Consider the following 15,541-nt stretch of genomic DNA (forward strand, 5'->3'; position numbering starts at 1 on the left):
CTTTAATGATAGATCAATTTCTAACTGATTTTCAAAATATATGTTAAAATATACTTCTGCTCAGCAGCTCATTAGAGATCCAGAAATATCAGTAAAACCACACACATTTCCAAAGTCTCTTCTACCCTCACTGGACGGGATGCCAAAGGGCTTTTACCTCAGAGAGGAAGGTACCCTGAAGACACATCAACCACTCCACAAAACCCACCGCCCCGTGTCTTATTAGTGTGTCAAGAACTGTGAAACTACAAGTACACTTGCCCTTTCTTAAAAAGATCCCTGGGTGAACGGATCTAGATTAAAGGGATACCATGTGCCTACACAAACAGTGCTTTGAAATCCGAATATAACATCACTCACCATTTCAAACAACAGACGAACTAACTTCTCAGATTCCCCTCTGTATTTCGACGTCAGCGTGGAAGAGGAGACGTTGAAGAATGTTGTGCCACACTCAGTGGCGACAGCTTTAGCCAGCATGGTCTTACCAGTGCCTGGGGGCCCGGCCATCAGCACACCCTGAAATTCCAAAGGACACACGAAATGATTTACCAGATTAAAGTGCTTTCTTATAAAATATCAGCAACTACTAATGTACACGAAACTCTTCCCATCAAAAGATAAGCTCAACTGTCACAGTAAGATCATGGTGCATTTGGCACGAATATCATTTCACAGACAGAAAAAACAAAAATGAAGAATCATTTCACAAAACGTCTCAAATCAGAGGTACTCAGAGATGGGCTAACAAAGGGCCTAGACAACAAGGAATCTCCTGGTACATTTAGAAAGAACCCACCGATTTTACTGAACCTGGCAGAAGACAAATATGTATGGTCTTGAGCACCGCTTAAGAGTGACTGCTCTGTTTAAGCAATGAAAATAAGATGACATTTTCTACCACATGGAGCAGAATTATATATCCCTCGCCCTCCTAAAGGACAAAACCTATCTTCAACAACACACTTACAGTATACACTTTTAATCAGAAATAAAGACCCATTCATCAGTTAATAAATAAGGTATATAAAATCTAGTGGTGATTCAAACATAATCAAATTAGCCAGCCTTTTATCAGTTTAACTGTGCTAGGCAGTTAAGAGTGTAATAAAATAGTGTTAGTGGGCTTCCCTGGTGGCGCAGTGGTTGAGAGTCCGCCTGCCGATGCAGGGGACACGGGTTCGTGCCCCGGTCCGGGAAGATCCCACATGCCGCGGAGTGGCTGGGCCCGTGAGCCATGGCCGCTGAGCCTGTGCGTCCGGAGCCTGTGCTCCGTCCGCAGCGGGAGAGGCCACAACAGTGAGAGGCCCAAGTACCGCAAAAAAAAAAAAAAAAAAAAAAAAATAGTGTTAGTAATGAAAAAGCCACTAAATATAACATACACTAAATTTTAGTTACTTCTCACCTTTGAAACAAACAGAAAAATGTTCCATAAAAATAAATCAATGAGGAGTAAAAATTATCCAAGAACACCAATCCTCTAGTCTTGAAGACTAACGGATTTTTAAATACTTATTATTTTCTTCTAACACTTTTAATGAGAGTTCAGATATATAGTTAACACTACATTTCTTTTGCATAATAGTTCGTGATCTTAAGAGGAATTTGGAGCCATCTGTTAATTTAATTCAATAAGCTTTTGGGGATTTAAACTTTGAAAACTATGTGCATATCAAAGTTTCATACACTCTAAATTCAGAAACCGTCCAAATGCTCTTCTAGCTATAGAATTTTGATACCCAGGACAACCAGGGATCACTAGGATTTGAAACACTAGTTTTACAAGAAAAATTTCTGCTTTGCAAGAAGCCTTTATACATGAGACTGATATTTTGAAAACTGTAAAGACAACTAATGGTATTGGCACAGCTATAGAAAAGTTCCTATTTCTCTTTCCACCATCCCCTCCCAATACCCTCTCAGTTCCCGTAATGTCATTAATGTGGTCATGTCCAGCAGGAGATAATTTCCAGGGTTAGCATCTGTGCGCAGACACAGCTCATAGATATAGTACAGCGTTTATAAATTTCCCCTCCTCATGACATTACTCTGTCCATTATCTCCTCTATTTCCTGTATCTCTTCCTCTGTTGGCTCTATTTATTTTAAAAATAAAATCCTTCACTTGACCCTACAAATCCTCTGGCTACTATCTACCTCTTCCTTCCCCTTCCCAGTCAACCTTCTTAAAGAAATGGTTTATGTTTACTATTTGTTCTTCACAAGCTACAGTCTGACTTCTGCCCCTACTCCTTCACTAAAAATACCTAATTTACTAATCCAATGGTCACTTTTCTTTCCTTTTCTGTTTTGAGTTTTACGTTTTTTTTTTTTTTGGCTGCACCACTGCGCAGTATGCGGGATCCTAGTTCCCTGACCAGGGATCGAACCCGCACCCACTGGTTGGAAGCACAGTCTTAACCGCTGGATCTCCAGGGAAGTCCCACCCAGTGGTCACTTTTCAACTCACAGCTTCTTTCCCTCTCTCTGACCTTTGATGGTGCCGACAGCTGGTGTTCATTCCCTTCTCCCTGAAACCCCTTCTCCCTAGGTTGGTTCTATGACACTGTTCTTTCCTGATGCTTCTCCTACTCATGACCATCTTCAGTGGCTCTCAGGTCTCCTCTTCCCCCTGCCCTTTATATTCCCAAAACAATTCTAAATCTTTTGCTCTTTTGAAAACCCTTTATGAAACTCCTTGAACAATTTCATCCATACCCAAATTATCAACCACCACTTATATCTCACAATTTTAATTTAAACTTAAACTCTAGCCCGAGCTCCAGACCTCTATTTCCAATTACCCACTGAGTTTTCACCTAAATATATTTTGTTTCTATTTAAACCTGCTCCTCTCCTCAATTTCCAGTATCAGTTCACTGTACCTTATTTAATGAAGAATTTGGCTGGCCCTTTTCCCTAGTTCCTGGGAGGCAGACTCTAAACCCTTGGAATTTCCCAAGTGATAGAAGTGTCTTTGTTGTTCATGTTGGGCCCTGAAATTTTAGGCTAATAAGGTGGTTCATGGTGGGTCCCTATATAGATTATGCTAATGAGATGACTCAGGATGGGGGCTGGCCTTGCCCCAAAAACCAGCCATGTGATTAGCAGGCTGGGGCTTTGAGCCATGTGATATCAACCAGACCTCTAGGGAGAGAAGGGAGACTGGGATTGAGACATATGGGCAATAATTCAATCAATTATGACTATGCAATGAAACCCCAGTAAAAACTCTGGACACTGAAGGCTGAGTGAGCTTCCCTGTTGGCAGTACTGTATGTACTGTCACACATCCATGCGCTAGGAGGGTAAAGCATCCCGCTTGCAAGGGAAAGGACAACAGAAGCTACACTTTTCAGCATCCTCCCAGATCTCACCCTATTCATTTCTTCCTTTGGCTAGCTCTGATTTGCCTCCTTTTGCTATAACAAAAGCTATAATCGGAAGTACAATGCTTTCCTAAGTTCTGTGAGTCATTCTAGAGAATTATCAAACCTGAGGGTGCAGTGAGAACCCCCAAATTTACAGCCAGCTGTCAGAGTGAGGGTGACCTGGGGACCCCCAAATTTGTGGTTGGCATCTGAAGTGAGGGCAGTCTTGTGGCAAACTAACCTCAACCTGTGAAGTTTGGTCCAATTTTGGGTAGTTGGTATCTGAGCAACTGCAGACTCCTTCAATTCAAGCCTGGAATCTAAGAGTCATACAACCTTTTCCTCTCCCTACCCCTATAAACCATCACGTCATAATGTTCTCACTTATACCTTTGAAATGTCTCTCACAAATCCACTCATTCTTCATTGGCCAAATAACGAATGCCTTTGTTCATGTCCTCATCGTTTGGCTAGACTATCGCAACAGCCTCCTGACCAGACTCCTCTCTGTATCCATCTATGCCCATCTCCAATCCAGCCTGCATACTGCTGCCAAGGTGATCTTCATACATTTGCAAATTACCCTCTTGCTAAAAGTTTACAGGGCTCGCCATGATACACAGGTTATACCTACCATTCCAGCTGTTTTAAAACTCCTTTAAATACCTATTTTATCAAGGCCTTATTATTTCTTTTAAACATTGTTGTTAAAGTTATAATAAAGGGGAAATTTATGGTAATATGGTCCCCAAATTAGGTAAATCTGTAACAAACAGTCTATAAAAGTTTTTAAGTTGTGAGAGGCAATCAGAATGCCAGGGGTGTTCCAAGCCATTTATGTAAACACACAATTTCTCCTCCTCTCTACTTTCAGGCACATCAAACAAGGAAGAGGTATTGCGAAGGTAAAAGACCTTCCCAGCTAATTCAGAAGGGCAAAGTAAGATCATGCTTTTACTTCACTCTACCAGTCAGAGTAAAGAAAGACTCTGCCTATGGCTAAGACCAAAAAAAGTTCCAGGCAGCAGCTGTTGGAAGGGTTTTTAATATGCTAAAATGAAAACACTGAACTTAGGAGGTACTAGGCCTGGGCAAGCTAGAAAGATATAAACATTCTGATTACATCTGAGAATTATACCAAGCCTAGATGAAGTGATCAAACTAATTAATTACTGAGAAATATGCCGGCTTTTAAAAAGATAATTTATTCGATCAAACACTTATTCTATGACTATGCACTATTACTATTTAATTTGCTTGCTAACTTTTTATTTACAAAAACAGACATCTAGAAAATTCTTGAAACTCATCTCTAGCTCAGCGCCCCTGACGGAAGTGACTTTCAAGACTATAGTTCCAACACTGCAGGCCCCTCTCCTGCCGGGCAGAGGCAGCATATTGCAACTACAAATCCAAATCCAGGTGTCTGAGGCATGCCCAACCTCCCCCAACCTTTACAAACTGTGTTAATAAATACACAGAGAAACTATAGTGCTGGCTTTCTTTACCATGCAAGCAGCAGTTTTATACCTCTATTATTTCAATAAATTCTCACCTTCCATGGCCTTCTAATCCCTTTGAAAAAGTCAGGCATCCACATGGGAAGAACAACAGCTTCCCTTAGCAACTTCTTAGCTTCTTCCAGATCTGCTATGTCATCCCTTTGTAAGAAGAGCAAAGCTTCATGTTTATTCAGGGACACCTTTGATTTATGATCAATACTAATTCTTCTAATTTTTTTAAATTATGAAATTTTTCTTACATTAAGAACGTTATTCTAATTTTTACTGTATAAAATGATCAGTGAAAACATATTGCAATTATAAATTAAGACATGTTATTCAATTAACAACCTTTGTCAGTTATGTCAACATCAAATTAGTATGAAAATGCCTTGGTTACATTCTGGAAGAAGAACTGTCCTACCAATTCTGCACACTCATATTACGGATGAAGTCATAATCAGGAGATGAATGGATAACAAGACAAGACTCACACCAAGCCAACCTACAATTTGTTTTCTCCAGTACTGTAATTCAAGAACTTAACAGACTAACCAATGAATGCTAGGATTCCTAGAGACGATGTCTCTCTCAAGGGCTTCCACCAGATCCTTATCATATGCAGCACCATCAAATTTTGGAATTTCACCATCACTTGCACCGTCTTGCATATTTTTCCTTCCCTGGGGACAGGTACAAAAAAATGCTGATCAATAACAAGATAATTTTAATTAACATCATTAAGCTTTCAAAATATTGCAATGTAACCATTTTAAATGGCTTACTATTTTTTTAATACTGTTTGCTAATTACCCAAATGCCATCCTCCCCTATTTAATTCATCAGAGATAGATGAACTGGCCAACTTTATTAGACACTTCAAATTTACATTCTTGAGGGGACAGTTGCACATAAGACTGAAATGAGCTAGATACCTCTAAATTTGTGGATGCAAGGGATTTCTACCACCACTAAAAAATACTTGAGTATTAACACAGAGGAAGAAAAGAAATCAATTGAAAACCTACTGCATGGCAAGAAATCTCACATATATTATCTCATTTAATACAACTACCCTACAAGGTAGGTATTATAACCCTATTTTTACAGATAAGGAACTGGGACTCAGAAAGTTAAGTAACTTAAGTTCACAATTATTAAATGTCAGAGTACAGATTTTAACTCAGGTCTTCCTGACTCCCCAGATCCACACTTTTTCACAGCATCAGACCACCTCATGCCTGGCTGAGTCAGCTTAAAGCTTAAAAGCAGGTTATGGCGGAGAGGGATAAATTAGGAGGATGGGATTAGCATACACTCACTACTATATATAAAATAGGTAACCAGCAAGGACCTACTGTATAGCACTATACAGTACTATACTCAATATTTTGTAATAACCTATAAGGAAAAAGAATCTGAAAAAAAAAATATATATATATATAATGTGTATAACTGAATCATTGTGCTGTACACCTGAAACTAACACAACATTGTAAAACAACTATACTTCATTAAAAAAAACAAAGGCTAGGTTATGTATGGCAGAACTATCCTCCTAAGCAGCCAAGAAAGAGGCTGCAGATGAGGAAAGAGGTGGCACCCTGAACTGCATCTTACAAAGCCTTTTCCCTGTCACTGTAAGTACCCACTCGGGGTTGAGGGTTTCTTCCTAGTAAGGTCCTTGGGCCACATCATAAAGTCACTGTAATGACAATGATAAAAGGACCTTTTAAAATAGTATCATTAGGACCATTAAAGCAATACACTTTACCCCAAATTCTTTATTTAATAATATAGTAGCTTTAAAAAAGAATTATATGCTCTGGTTTCTATGGAGTTCTGCCAAGGTTTACTCGGCTCTGAAGAGCTTTAAATGAAACATGCTCAGCTGCCAGAGATAGTTCAACCACTGGAACTACTTCAGCAGACAGAGCCAAGCACCTCCCCAGAGCTTCAGCTCCACAGTTACTGTTAATGTAAAAATGAAAGGAAATACGGTCCAAAAATGAGTCAGTTTCCTAAGCTTCAATCTGAAGAGAGAGAACAGGATGAACCCCTCCTACCACACACCATCTGAGATAAACCATAAACTAGATCCTAAGTGCTGAGAGAGGCCTAAATGGCTCCCTTTGGGCAAACACTCTAGCTCTTTAAGCCACTAGGTAAATGACCAAACAGTACTCTGGTGACTTGACCCTAAAATGAATAATTTACTGTCCCTGGGTAGCATGGCAACAGTATTAAGCTAAGTTTTCTGAAAGATTCTTGTATTTCAGATGACAGATCCCATTACTGACACTTAAAAGGAATAAATTTCTGGCATGCCTACACAACAAAAATAACATCAACAAATTTAAAATAAGCACGGCCTAGAATCACATTTTATAATAATGATAGGCCAAGGCTAGTCACATTCAAACAAATCACTGGGAACACTATGTAATCATTTTAAAACTCTTCTAGAAATAAATCAACCAAAGAATGCAACAGACACTGATATATCTGGGACTTAACAAGCTTTGATATGACACTGTAACTTTATTTTACTTATTTATTTTTGGCTGTGTTGGGTCTTCACTGCTGTGCACGGGCTTTCTCTAGTTGCGGCGAGCGGGGGCTACTCTTCATTGCAATGCACGGGCTTCTCACTGCAGTGGCTTCTCTTGTTGCAGAGCATGGGCTCTAGGCACGTGGGCTTCAGCAGTTGTGGCACGCGGGCTCAGTAGTTGTGGCTCACGAGCTCAGTAGTTGTGGCACACGGGCTTAGTCGCTCCTTGGCATGTGGGATCTTCCTGGACCAGGGATCAAACCCGTGTCCCCTGCATTGGCAGACGGATTCTTTTTTGTTGTTGTTGGGGGTAGGAGTTTATTATTTTATTTATTTATTTTTGCTGTGTTGGGTCTGCGTTTCTGTGCGAGGGCTTTCTCTAGTTGTGGCGAGCGGGAGCCACTCTTCGTCGCGGCGTGCGGGCCTCTCACTATCGCGGCCTCTCTTGTTGCAGAGCACAGGCTCCAGACGCGCAGGCTTAGTAGTTGTGGCTCACGAGCCTAGGTGCTCCGCGGCATGTGGGATCCTCCCAGACCAGGGCTCAAACCCGTGTCCCCTGCATTAGCAGGCAAATTCTCAACCACTGCGCCACCAGGGAAGCCCCAACAAACTTTTTGATATGGGTAATTTAGACACTCGTAAAAAGAAGCTAAAATACTTTTTGCTTTAATGAGAAAAAGTATGGGCCCGTGAGCCATGGCCGCTGAGCCTGCACGTCCGGAGCCTGTGCTCCGCAACGGGAGAGGCCACAACAGTGACAGGCCCGCGTACCGCAAAAAAAATAAATAAATAAAAAAGTTTGTTTATGATCTTTCATTAGTATTCTATTTGAGGAAGATGAGGCTAAAATTAGTGACCAACTCAATATTATAGAGTCAATTAATGACACCGATTGGCCTAAAATGCAAATAATGGTTTTTATATTTCACTGTGTGCCATCTAAGAGAAACATGCTCAGTTACTAGCTCTGGGTCTTACATTTTAAGAAAAATGTTGACAAATAAATTATACCGAGAGAAGAGTGATAAAGGATTCAAAATCTATGTCATATGGAGGAGGATCAGGGCCGCTAGAGACAGTTAAGCTGAAGAAGAAAATGTCAACAGAGCAACACAACCAACTGACCTCCTTACCTGTATGCACTCTATATTACTCCAAAGGAAAGAACCAGGACCAGTACAAAGTGACAGAAGAGGTAAATTTCAGATCGACAAAGGAAAGCATTTTCTAACAATGAGTCCATCCATCAAGGGAGTCACCTCTCTTGTAGGTAGTGAGCTACCTGACGTTAGAATCACTGGCTAATTAGTAATAAAAACCACCGGCCCCCAATCACAGGGATGTCTGAGCTGAATTATAGCTGACCTTTGGTTCTTTGGGTAAAGCCACTGCCTCTCATGTGCCCACTTATTCATCTGTTTCCTGAGTTCAACAGCCCAAGGCAAGTGCAGAATTGCTTGGAAATCTCATTGTTTCTCTTTTTTTTTTTTTTTACGTGATCTTTATTCTCTATCATACCTGTGTTAGTTCCCCACTGTCATGTAACCTTTACAGCTAACGCTCATTTACAGCTTGCTATATGCCACTGTTCTAAGCACCTGACATAACAATCTTAAACGTCTTATGAGTTAGGTACTCGTATTATTTCTACCTCATAGATGAGAAAACTGAGGCACCAAGAGCTTGAGTAAATTGTCCAAGGACACACAGCTAGATCCTAGGCAGTCTGGCTCCAGAACCAGTGCTTTCAACCGCTTTGTACACTATGGCATAAGGCTGCACACTTTGGGCTACTCCTACCCCAGTGTGAGAAGCAAACACAGGAAAAGTCAGACAAGATCTCTAAAGTGATATTTTAGAGATAAGACTTTATTATTTACAAGGGAAAGTACGTTGATGAATGCAAAATGCTTACTAATTTCAGTGTCATGCCTTGCATTGGAGCGTTAATACAAAATACATTTAAGTTGAAATAACGAATCCATAGCATTCTGCTTACTTATCAATAAATGCATTCTTGCAGCAATATTTATGAATACTAACTCTGTACCAGGCACTATTCTAGGTACTGGGAAATAGCAGTGATCCAAGCAGACAAAACTCCTGCCCTCAGAGGCATACACTCCCATTAGGGGACACGATATACAAACAAGTAAAACACAGTAAAACATTTAGGGACAGAACAACAAGTAACTACTTTACTATAATCTAATGCAATAAAATTAAAAATAATAAAAATAAAGCAAAAACCAACACTATTAATCAGCTGCCATGAGAGAAAAAAATCTGTGGAGTGATTTAATATCCAAAGGACAGAACAGGATATTTCTTAAAAACAAGTCACTGATAATACGAATGGCCAATAAACATACGAAAGAACTTTTACCCTCAGAAGTTATCAGATAAGTACACAATACATGGTAGATATGCTGGTAAAATCACAACGAGATTCACCCACAAGAGAGAGACAATATCAAGTGTTGCTGAGGATGTGGAGCAACTAGAACTTTCGTCCTCTGCAGGCAGACGTGGAAACTGGTATAATCACTTTGGAAAACTATTTGGTGTTACCTACTAAAGTTTCAGATATGCATATCCTATGGCCCATCAATTCCACTCCTAGGTATATGCTCACTAGAAAGGTATATATGCTCACACATATACCAAAGGATAAGTACAAAACTATCCAAGGTAGCATTATTAATAGTAGTTTCAAACTGAAAGCAATCCAAAAATTCACTAATAGTAAAACAGATTCAACTGTGGTATAATACTGTATATTAATGAAAATAAACAAACTTCAGATATATGCAACAGGATGGCAAAATCTCACCAACATATGTTGAGCAAAAAAAGCCAGACAAAAAAAGAATACTTACTGTATGTAAAGTTTCAAAAAAGGTATAACTAATTTATGGCATTAGAAATCAGAATAGTTGTTATCTTTGGAAACAAAGTGAAAGAATAGTGGTTACTTTTGAGAAAGAAGTGTCAGGGATCAGAAGGGATCCTCAGTATGGCTTCTGAGGTGCTAAATGTTCTATTCTTGACCCCTGAGTGATAGTTACATGGATTACATGGTAATTACAGAGGTTAAATGCATTCAGCCGAAGCGGACTCTTACTGGTTTGTAAGAGCCAATTATTAAATTTTCAGGAATTTTTCTATAAAAAACAGCCATTGATAAAAATTAAATTACACAAACAGAATAAATTATATTAAAAACAAAAGTGGTAATTACTCAAAACTCCTCACTTCTAACTATTTAACTATTACCTATGCACTTAAGGTTACTTAAGTCTACTGTGTCTACACTATAGAATGGTAGGCTACTACCCATCTTATCTTGACTCTGAGTTCAGTGACCTCATGTTGGTAGCTTGAAATCCATCACAGTGAAAGTATTTATACCAGAGAAACCAGCAAATGCTACAAAGCAGGGCTTGATTCCTTGTTTTGTTAACTGTCTAGACTTAAAGTAATGGGGAAAATATTACATTTAAAAGTGTGTCATTTCTATAGTTGTTACAATGTAAATAGCACAAAAAGTGAAGGATAATTTTCCATTATTTGAAAACCATGATCTGATTCATCAAAGTTGCTCAAGTGATTGATCAATGAGTGAAGTTCCCACATATGTTTCTGTTGTTTCACTTTCATCTGACTCATTAATAAAAACAAAATATCAACCAATATCCTAACAGAACTACATTCCTAATCATCTGTCAACTGCAACCACAGGTACCTACACTTGCAAGAGTTGAGCAAAAAGCAGCAAAGGCATTCTGTGAGGGTCCATTGGCTCTATAAAGTTTACACTAAAGAGTACTGTATATTTTATTATTTGTAAATTATATGCTGCACATCCTTCATATCAGATTTATAATAAATTTGTGTGTGAATAGGTACGTGTTTATATACACATACACTTTTCTTTTCTTCAGAAAACTAGTTATTAAACATTTACCAGTACACTGCTGGTTAGATGATCATCATTCATCAAATATACCCTTAAAATGTATCCACTTTTCTTCAGTAAAAAGATTTTTTTAAAAGTCACTGTTCACTTGTATAACCACCGATCAAAGGTTCTCAAAAGAATACTCCAACCCAGTTTACAATGTCTCTCCATATCAGACATCCCTACATTTAATCAGAGAAGGAAAATATTCAAAAAATGGCCATTTGTTATAATTCAATGAAATGAAGTCCTTTGAGTTTAATAGCTTTAAGTCTCTGAAGATGATTTACCATACTTTAATCTGAATTCTATCTAAAAGCACATACAGCTTTAATCATGAGATCATAATGGAAGCACTGCTCATTTCACTAAGAGTTAATTAACCATAAAGCCATAGTCTTATAAATACTTGAGCATCAGAATTTTATTAATTAAATTTATTTTTGGTTTATAATATAAAAACATCTATTCTGCTACCTAACATTTTACTTTTAAACTATCCTTTTTAAATTAAAAAATGCATTTGTTATTTCTATGTATATTTCTACACTGACTCTAGACTTAGACAGTAAAATAAAAATAACCATTTTTCTCAGGTACATTCACATAAGACTAAAAAATACGACTGTAAAGGTTAATTTATTCATCTGATTCCCTCTCATCAGTAACAATCAACTTGTGGCCAGGAGCTACATATTAAAGTTTGCCTTCCTAGTACCTAGAAGTATGACTAACACAAAGTATGCACTTAATAAAGGTACATTAAGTAAATGGCGTAACAAACTGGCCTCGTGATGACTCCATACCTCAGGGGAAGAAACTGTAAGGCTTGAATAACAGATCACTATACACAGTGACTGTTATTTATTGAAAAATAGCATTTTTAAGATTGGACCTAACTTCAAGCCTGTTAGCAGTTTAAAAAAAACAGAAGAAGAAAAAGATTTAATCACTCTCAGAAAGTGAACTGGTACTCTTAAAAGAAATACATATTTGTGATACATTAAAATAAGACAGCAAGCATTTTCAAATAAGAGGCTGCATAGCATAATGGTTAAAAGCTCAGGTATTAGAGTTCACATCCTAGTTCCACTACCTACTTGCAGTTGTAACTTCAGTGTCTCAATTTCTTCATACACAGTGCAGGGAAAATAACACTGAGTTCACAGGAATTTGTAGGGAGGATTGGTACAGGTTAAGAATGCTCAAGGCAGAGTGACACCTGTTGCTACTGCTTTTATTACTAGCTGCTTCCTCATACAGTTCACAAGACTAAACCAAGAATCCAAAGATACTGAGAGTCTTAAGCAAAACATGTAATTTCTCCTGTCCCCTCCTTTTTTAACATCTATAAAGTTAAGTGGCTAGAGCAGAAAAGCAGCTTTCAAACTTTTGACCATGACACAAAGTAATAAATTCATCTTAGATCATGAGCTAGTGTATACAAATATATAACTAATTTTTACATACTTATATAACAAATTTTTTTCTCAAAATAATACTGTCCTTATAATGGGCAATGCAGTCTGAATTTTCTAGTCTATTTCTTTTTTTTTTTTCAAAGCTGGTTGCAACACACAAAACTGATTTAAAAAACCAACAACACTGAGGACCCTTCAGTACTCGATTTCAAATTAGCTTTCAATGGCAATGGATATCTGTCAGTTTCATCTAAACTGCCTCAAACCCTATCACCGCTTCCAGTGAGTTTAAGGACTCCAGTATTCTAATGAATATCTGAGTGCTTACGATGATCATAACTGAACCAAGCACACCTTTCAAATTCTAATGAAGTTTCTATGAGTTTGGTTTTTTTTTAATTGTAATCCCTTTTGTTTCCAGAGTGACTCAGAAAGTCTCTTTTACCTTCAAACAACCGTTCTTTTTCTTTTATTAAAGGGCTTATTTTCCAGTGACATTCTGAGTACTTACATGTGAATGAAGAACAACTAAGATTTAGAAAATTATTTGGAACTTTTTAAGTAAAAGACAATTTACAATATCCAGAGAAATTTATCTGACATTCAACAAATGCTGCCTGGCTGTTCTGTTCTTTGCTTAAGAATCACATTTAAAAATCAACATTTATTTAATTTTTCTGGAACTCTTTTCAAACCCAACCAGACTTTTAATCTAGTTTGATAGGGATACTACATAATATGAAAAATACTAAAATAAAGAGGAAAAAGATCTGTGATTCACAAAGCTCCATTCCTTACTCTATGACTTTGGATAAGATACTTTAGCTCTATCTCAGTTTCTTCATTTGTAAAAATGGGGATAAAATGACTGCCTACTACTTGGGACTATTTAATAAATTATTGTGTAATCACTCCAAATGGTACCTAGCAGGGAAGCATCCAACAAACCATGACCAAGATTCTTCTCTTGTGTTATGTGAAGTTAAGATAAAGACTGAAAGTTCCTTACCTGGTTCTAAAAGTTTACCTAAAAGCTACTAGCGGCGTGATGGGTGGACTTCAGCCACTACTTTATTCTATAAAATGCAAACCAAGATTAGCAGCACAAAAATGAAGGACAGAGGAAGAAACAAAGATGACATATAAGATACAGATTTTTAAGTATCCATTATGTGGCTTTTGATAATGGGGAGAACCAGTTCAATTTCATCAGCAGGAAAATTTATTTATTTATTAGTACCCCTCACTAATCCCAAAAGGACCTGAAATGGAATCACTTACTGTTTTATGACATAATAGCTCGAACAAATTACAAACATAAAAAAAATCTAATTCATTTTCAGTGTCCTAGTGAGGTAGAGAGACTATGTCTTTGGCTCTATCTCCTGAATAGAAATACTCAGAAAACATCAGTTTTATTCCATTATGGTCTAAAAAACCACAAGGTGTAGGAAGTTGGTCTGTGTAGTCCTTACCACTGACTGAAATCATATATAGTAAAATTATTCAAATATAGTATGTAATTTTTAAGGATAACCACTTGCTATTAGTTATAAGCTGTATTTTCACGATAAATATCACGGCATAAATGTGATGACATATAGAGCCCCTAGCTAGGAAAATAAAACTTCTTTGTGGCAATTCAATAACATCCTCATTCATTTATGACATCATAAAGGAAACAGGAAATGCTATCACTAAAAATTTACTTTTGTCTTTTCATTAAAATTAAGGCTAAGAGAAATGTCAGGTCATTCTGGCTCCTTACTCTGAAAAATTATTTTCAGCACATTTTCCTAAAGTCCATTTTAAGGACAGCACAGAATTTCTACCCAGTATTATGTTTATTCACCAAATCAATTTCCCAGATAAAGTAAATGTACATACTGAACCCTAACCAAAGGAAATTTTCTCATTAAGAAAAAAAATCTTGTTTTACTCTAAAATTGAAAGATAAATCAAAGTTTAAAAAATTTTTATCAATAGTAAAGCGTATCTATCATCTTATTCTGTGAACACTGTAGAAACATCTACTGCCTTATAAATCTTTCCCCTACAATTATGTTTTCATTTTAATTTAGAATACTAGCTAAAATATTTTTTAAGTTTTAAAACTTTATTTTGAATATTTCTATAAAAGCTCAGGACTTCCCTGGCAGTCCAGTGGTTAGGACTCTGCACTTCCATTGCAGGGGGTATGGGCTCGATCCCTGGTCAGGGAACTAAAATCTGGCCCCAAAAAAGCTCCATTTTAGAGGACAGACAGCAGAAGCAAGAAGAACTACAATCCTGCAGCCTGTGGAACAAAAAGCACATTCACAGAAAGATAGACAAGATGAAAAGGCAGAGGGCTATGTACCAGATGATGGAAAAAGATAAAACCCCAGAAAAACAACTAAATGAAGTGGAGTGAAAAGAAATGAAGACAGCCTAAGAGACCTCTGGGACAACATTAAACACAACAACATTCGCATTATAGGGGTCCCAGAAGGAGAAGAGAAACAGAAAGGACCCGAGAAAATATATGAAGAGATTATAGTCGCAAACTTCCCTAACATGGGAAAGGAAATAGCCACCCAAGTCCAGGAAGCACAGCAAGTCCCATACAGGATAAACCCAAGGAGAGACACACCGAGACACACAGTAATCAAATTGGCAAAAATTAAAGACAAAGAAAAATTATTGAAAGCAGCAAGGCAAAAACGACAAATAACATACAAGGGAACTCCCATAAGG

The 15,541-nt window shown here is 37.7% G+C and overlaps 1 protein-coding gene across 9 annotated transcripts in view; it reads right to left on the bottom strand.

Annotated features, from left to right (window-relative positions):
- The window catches only part of KATNAL1 (katanin catalytic subunit A1 like 1), a 106,388-nt gene that overhangs the window by 48,204 nt on the left and 42,643 nt on the right, over positions 1 to 15,541 (bottom strand). For all 9 annotated transcript variants that reach the window (XR_008618978.1, XR_008618975.1, XR_003682623.1 and 6 more), the window contains 3 exons: positions 5,428 to 5,555; positions 4,926 to 5,031; positions 361 to 519 (listed from right to left, as the gene is read on the bottom strand). Coding sequence is in view for 1 of the 9 variants with exons in the window: in XM_055089363.1 (XP_054945338.1) it covers positions 361 to 519; positions 4,926 to 5,031; positions 5,428 to 5,555 (393 nt within the window). In the remaining 8 variants the exon portion in view is untranslated. The remainder of the gene's footprint in view (positions 1 to 360; positions 520 to 4,925; positions 5,032 to 5,427; positions 5,556 to 15,541) is intronic.

Source organism: Physeter macrocephalus, chromosome 13, assembly GCF_002837175.3.
Source record: "Physeter macrocephalus isolate SW-GA chromosome 13, ASM283717v5, whole genome shotgun sequence".
NCBI lineage: Eukaryota > Metazoa > Chordata > Mammalia > Artiodactyla > Physeteridae > Physeter > Physeter macrocephalus.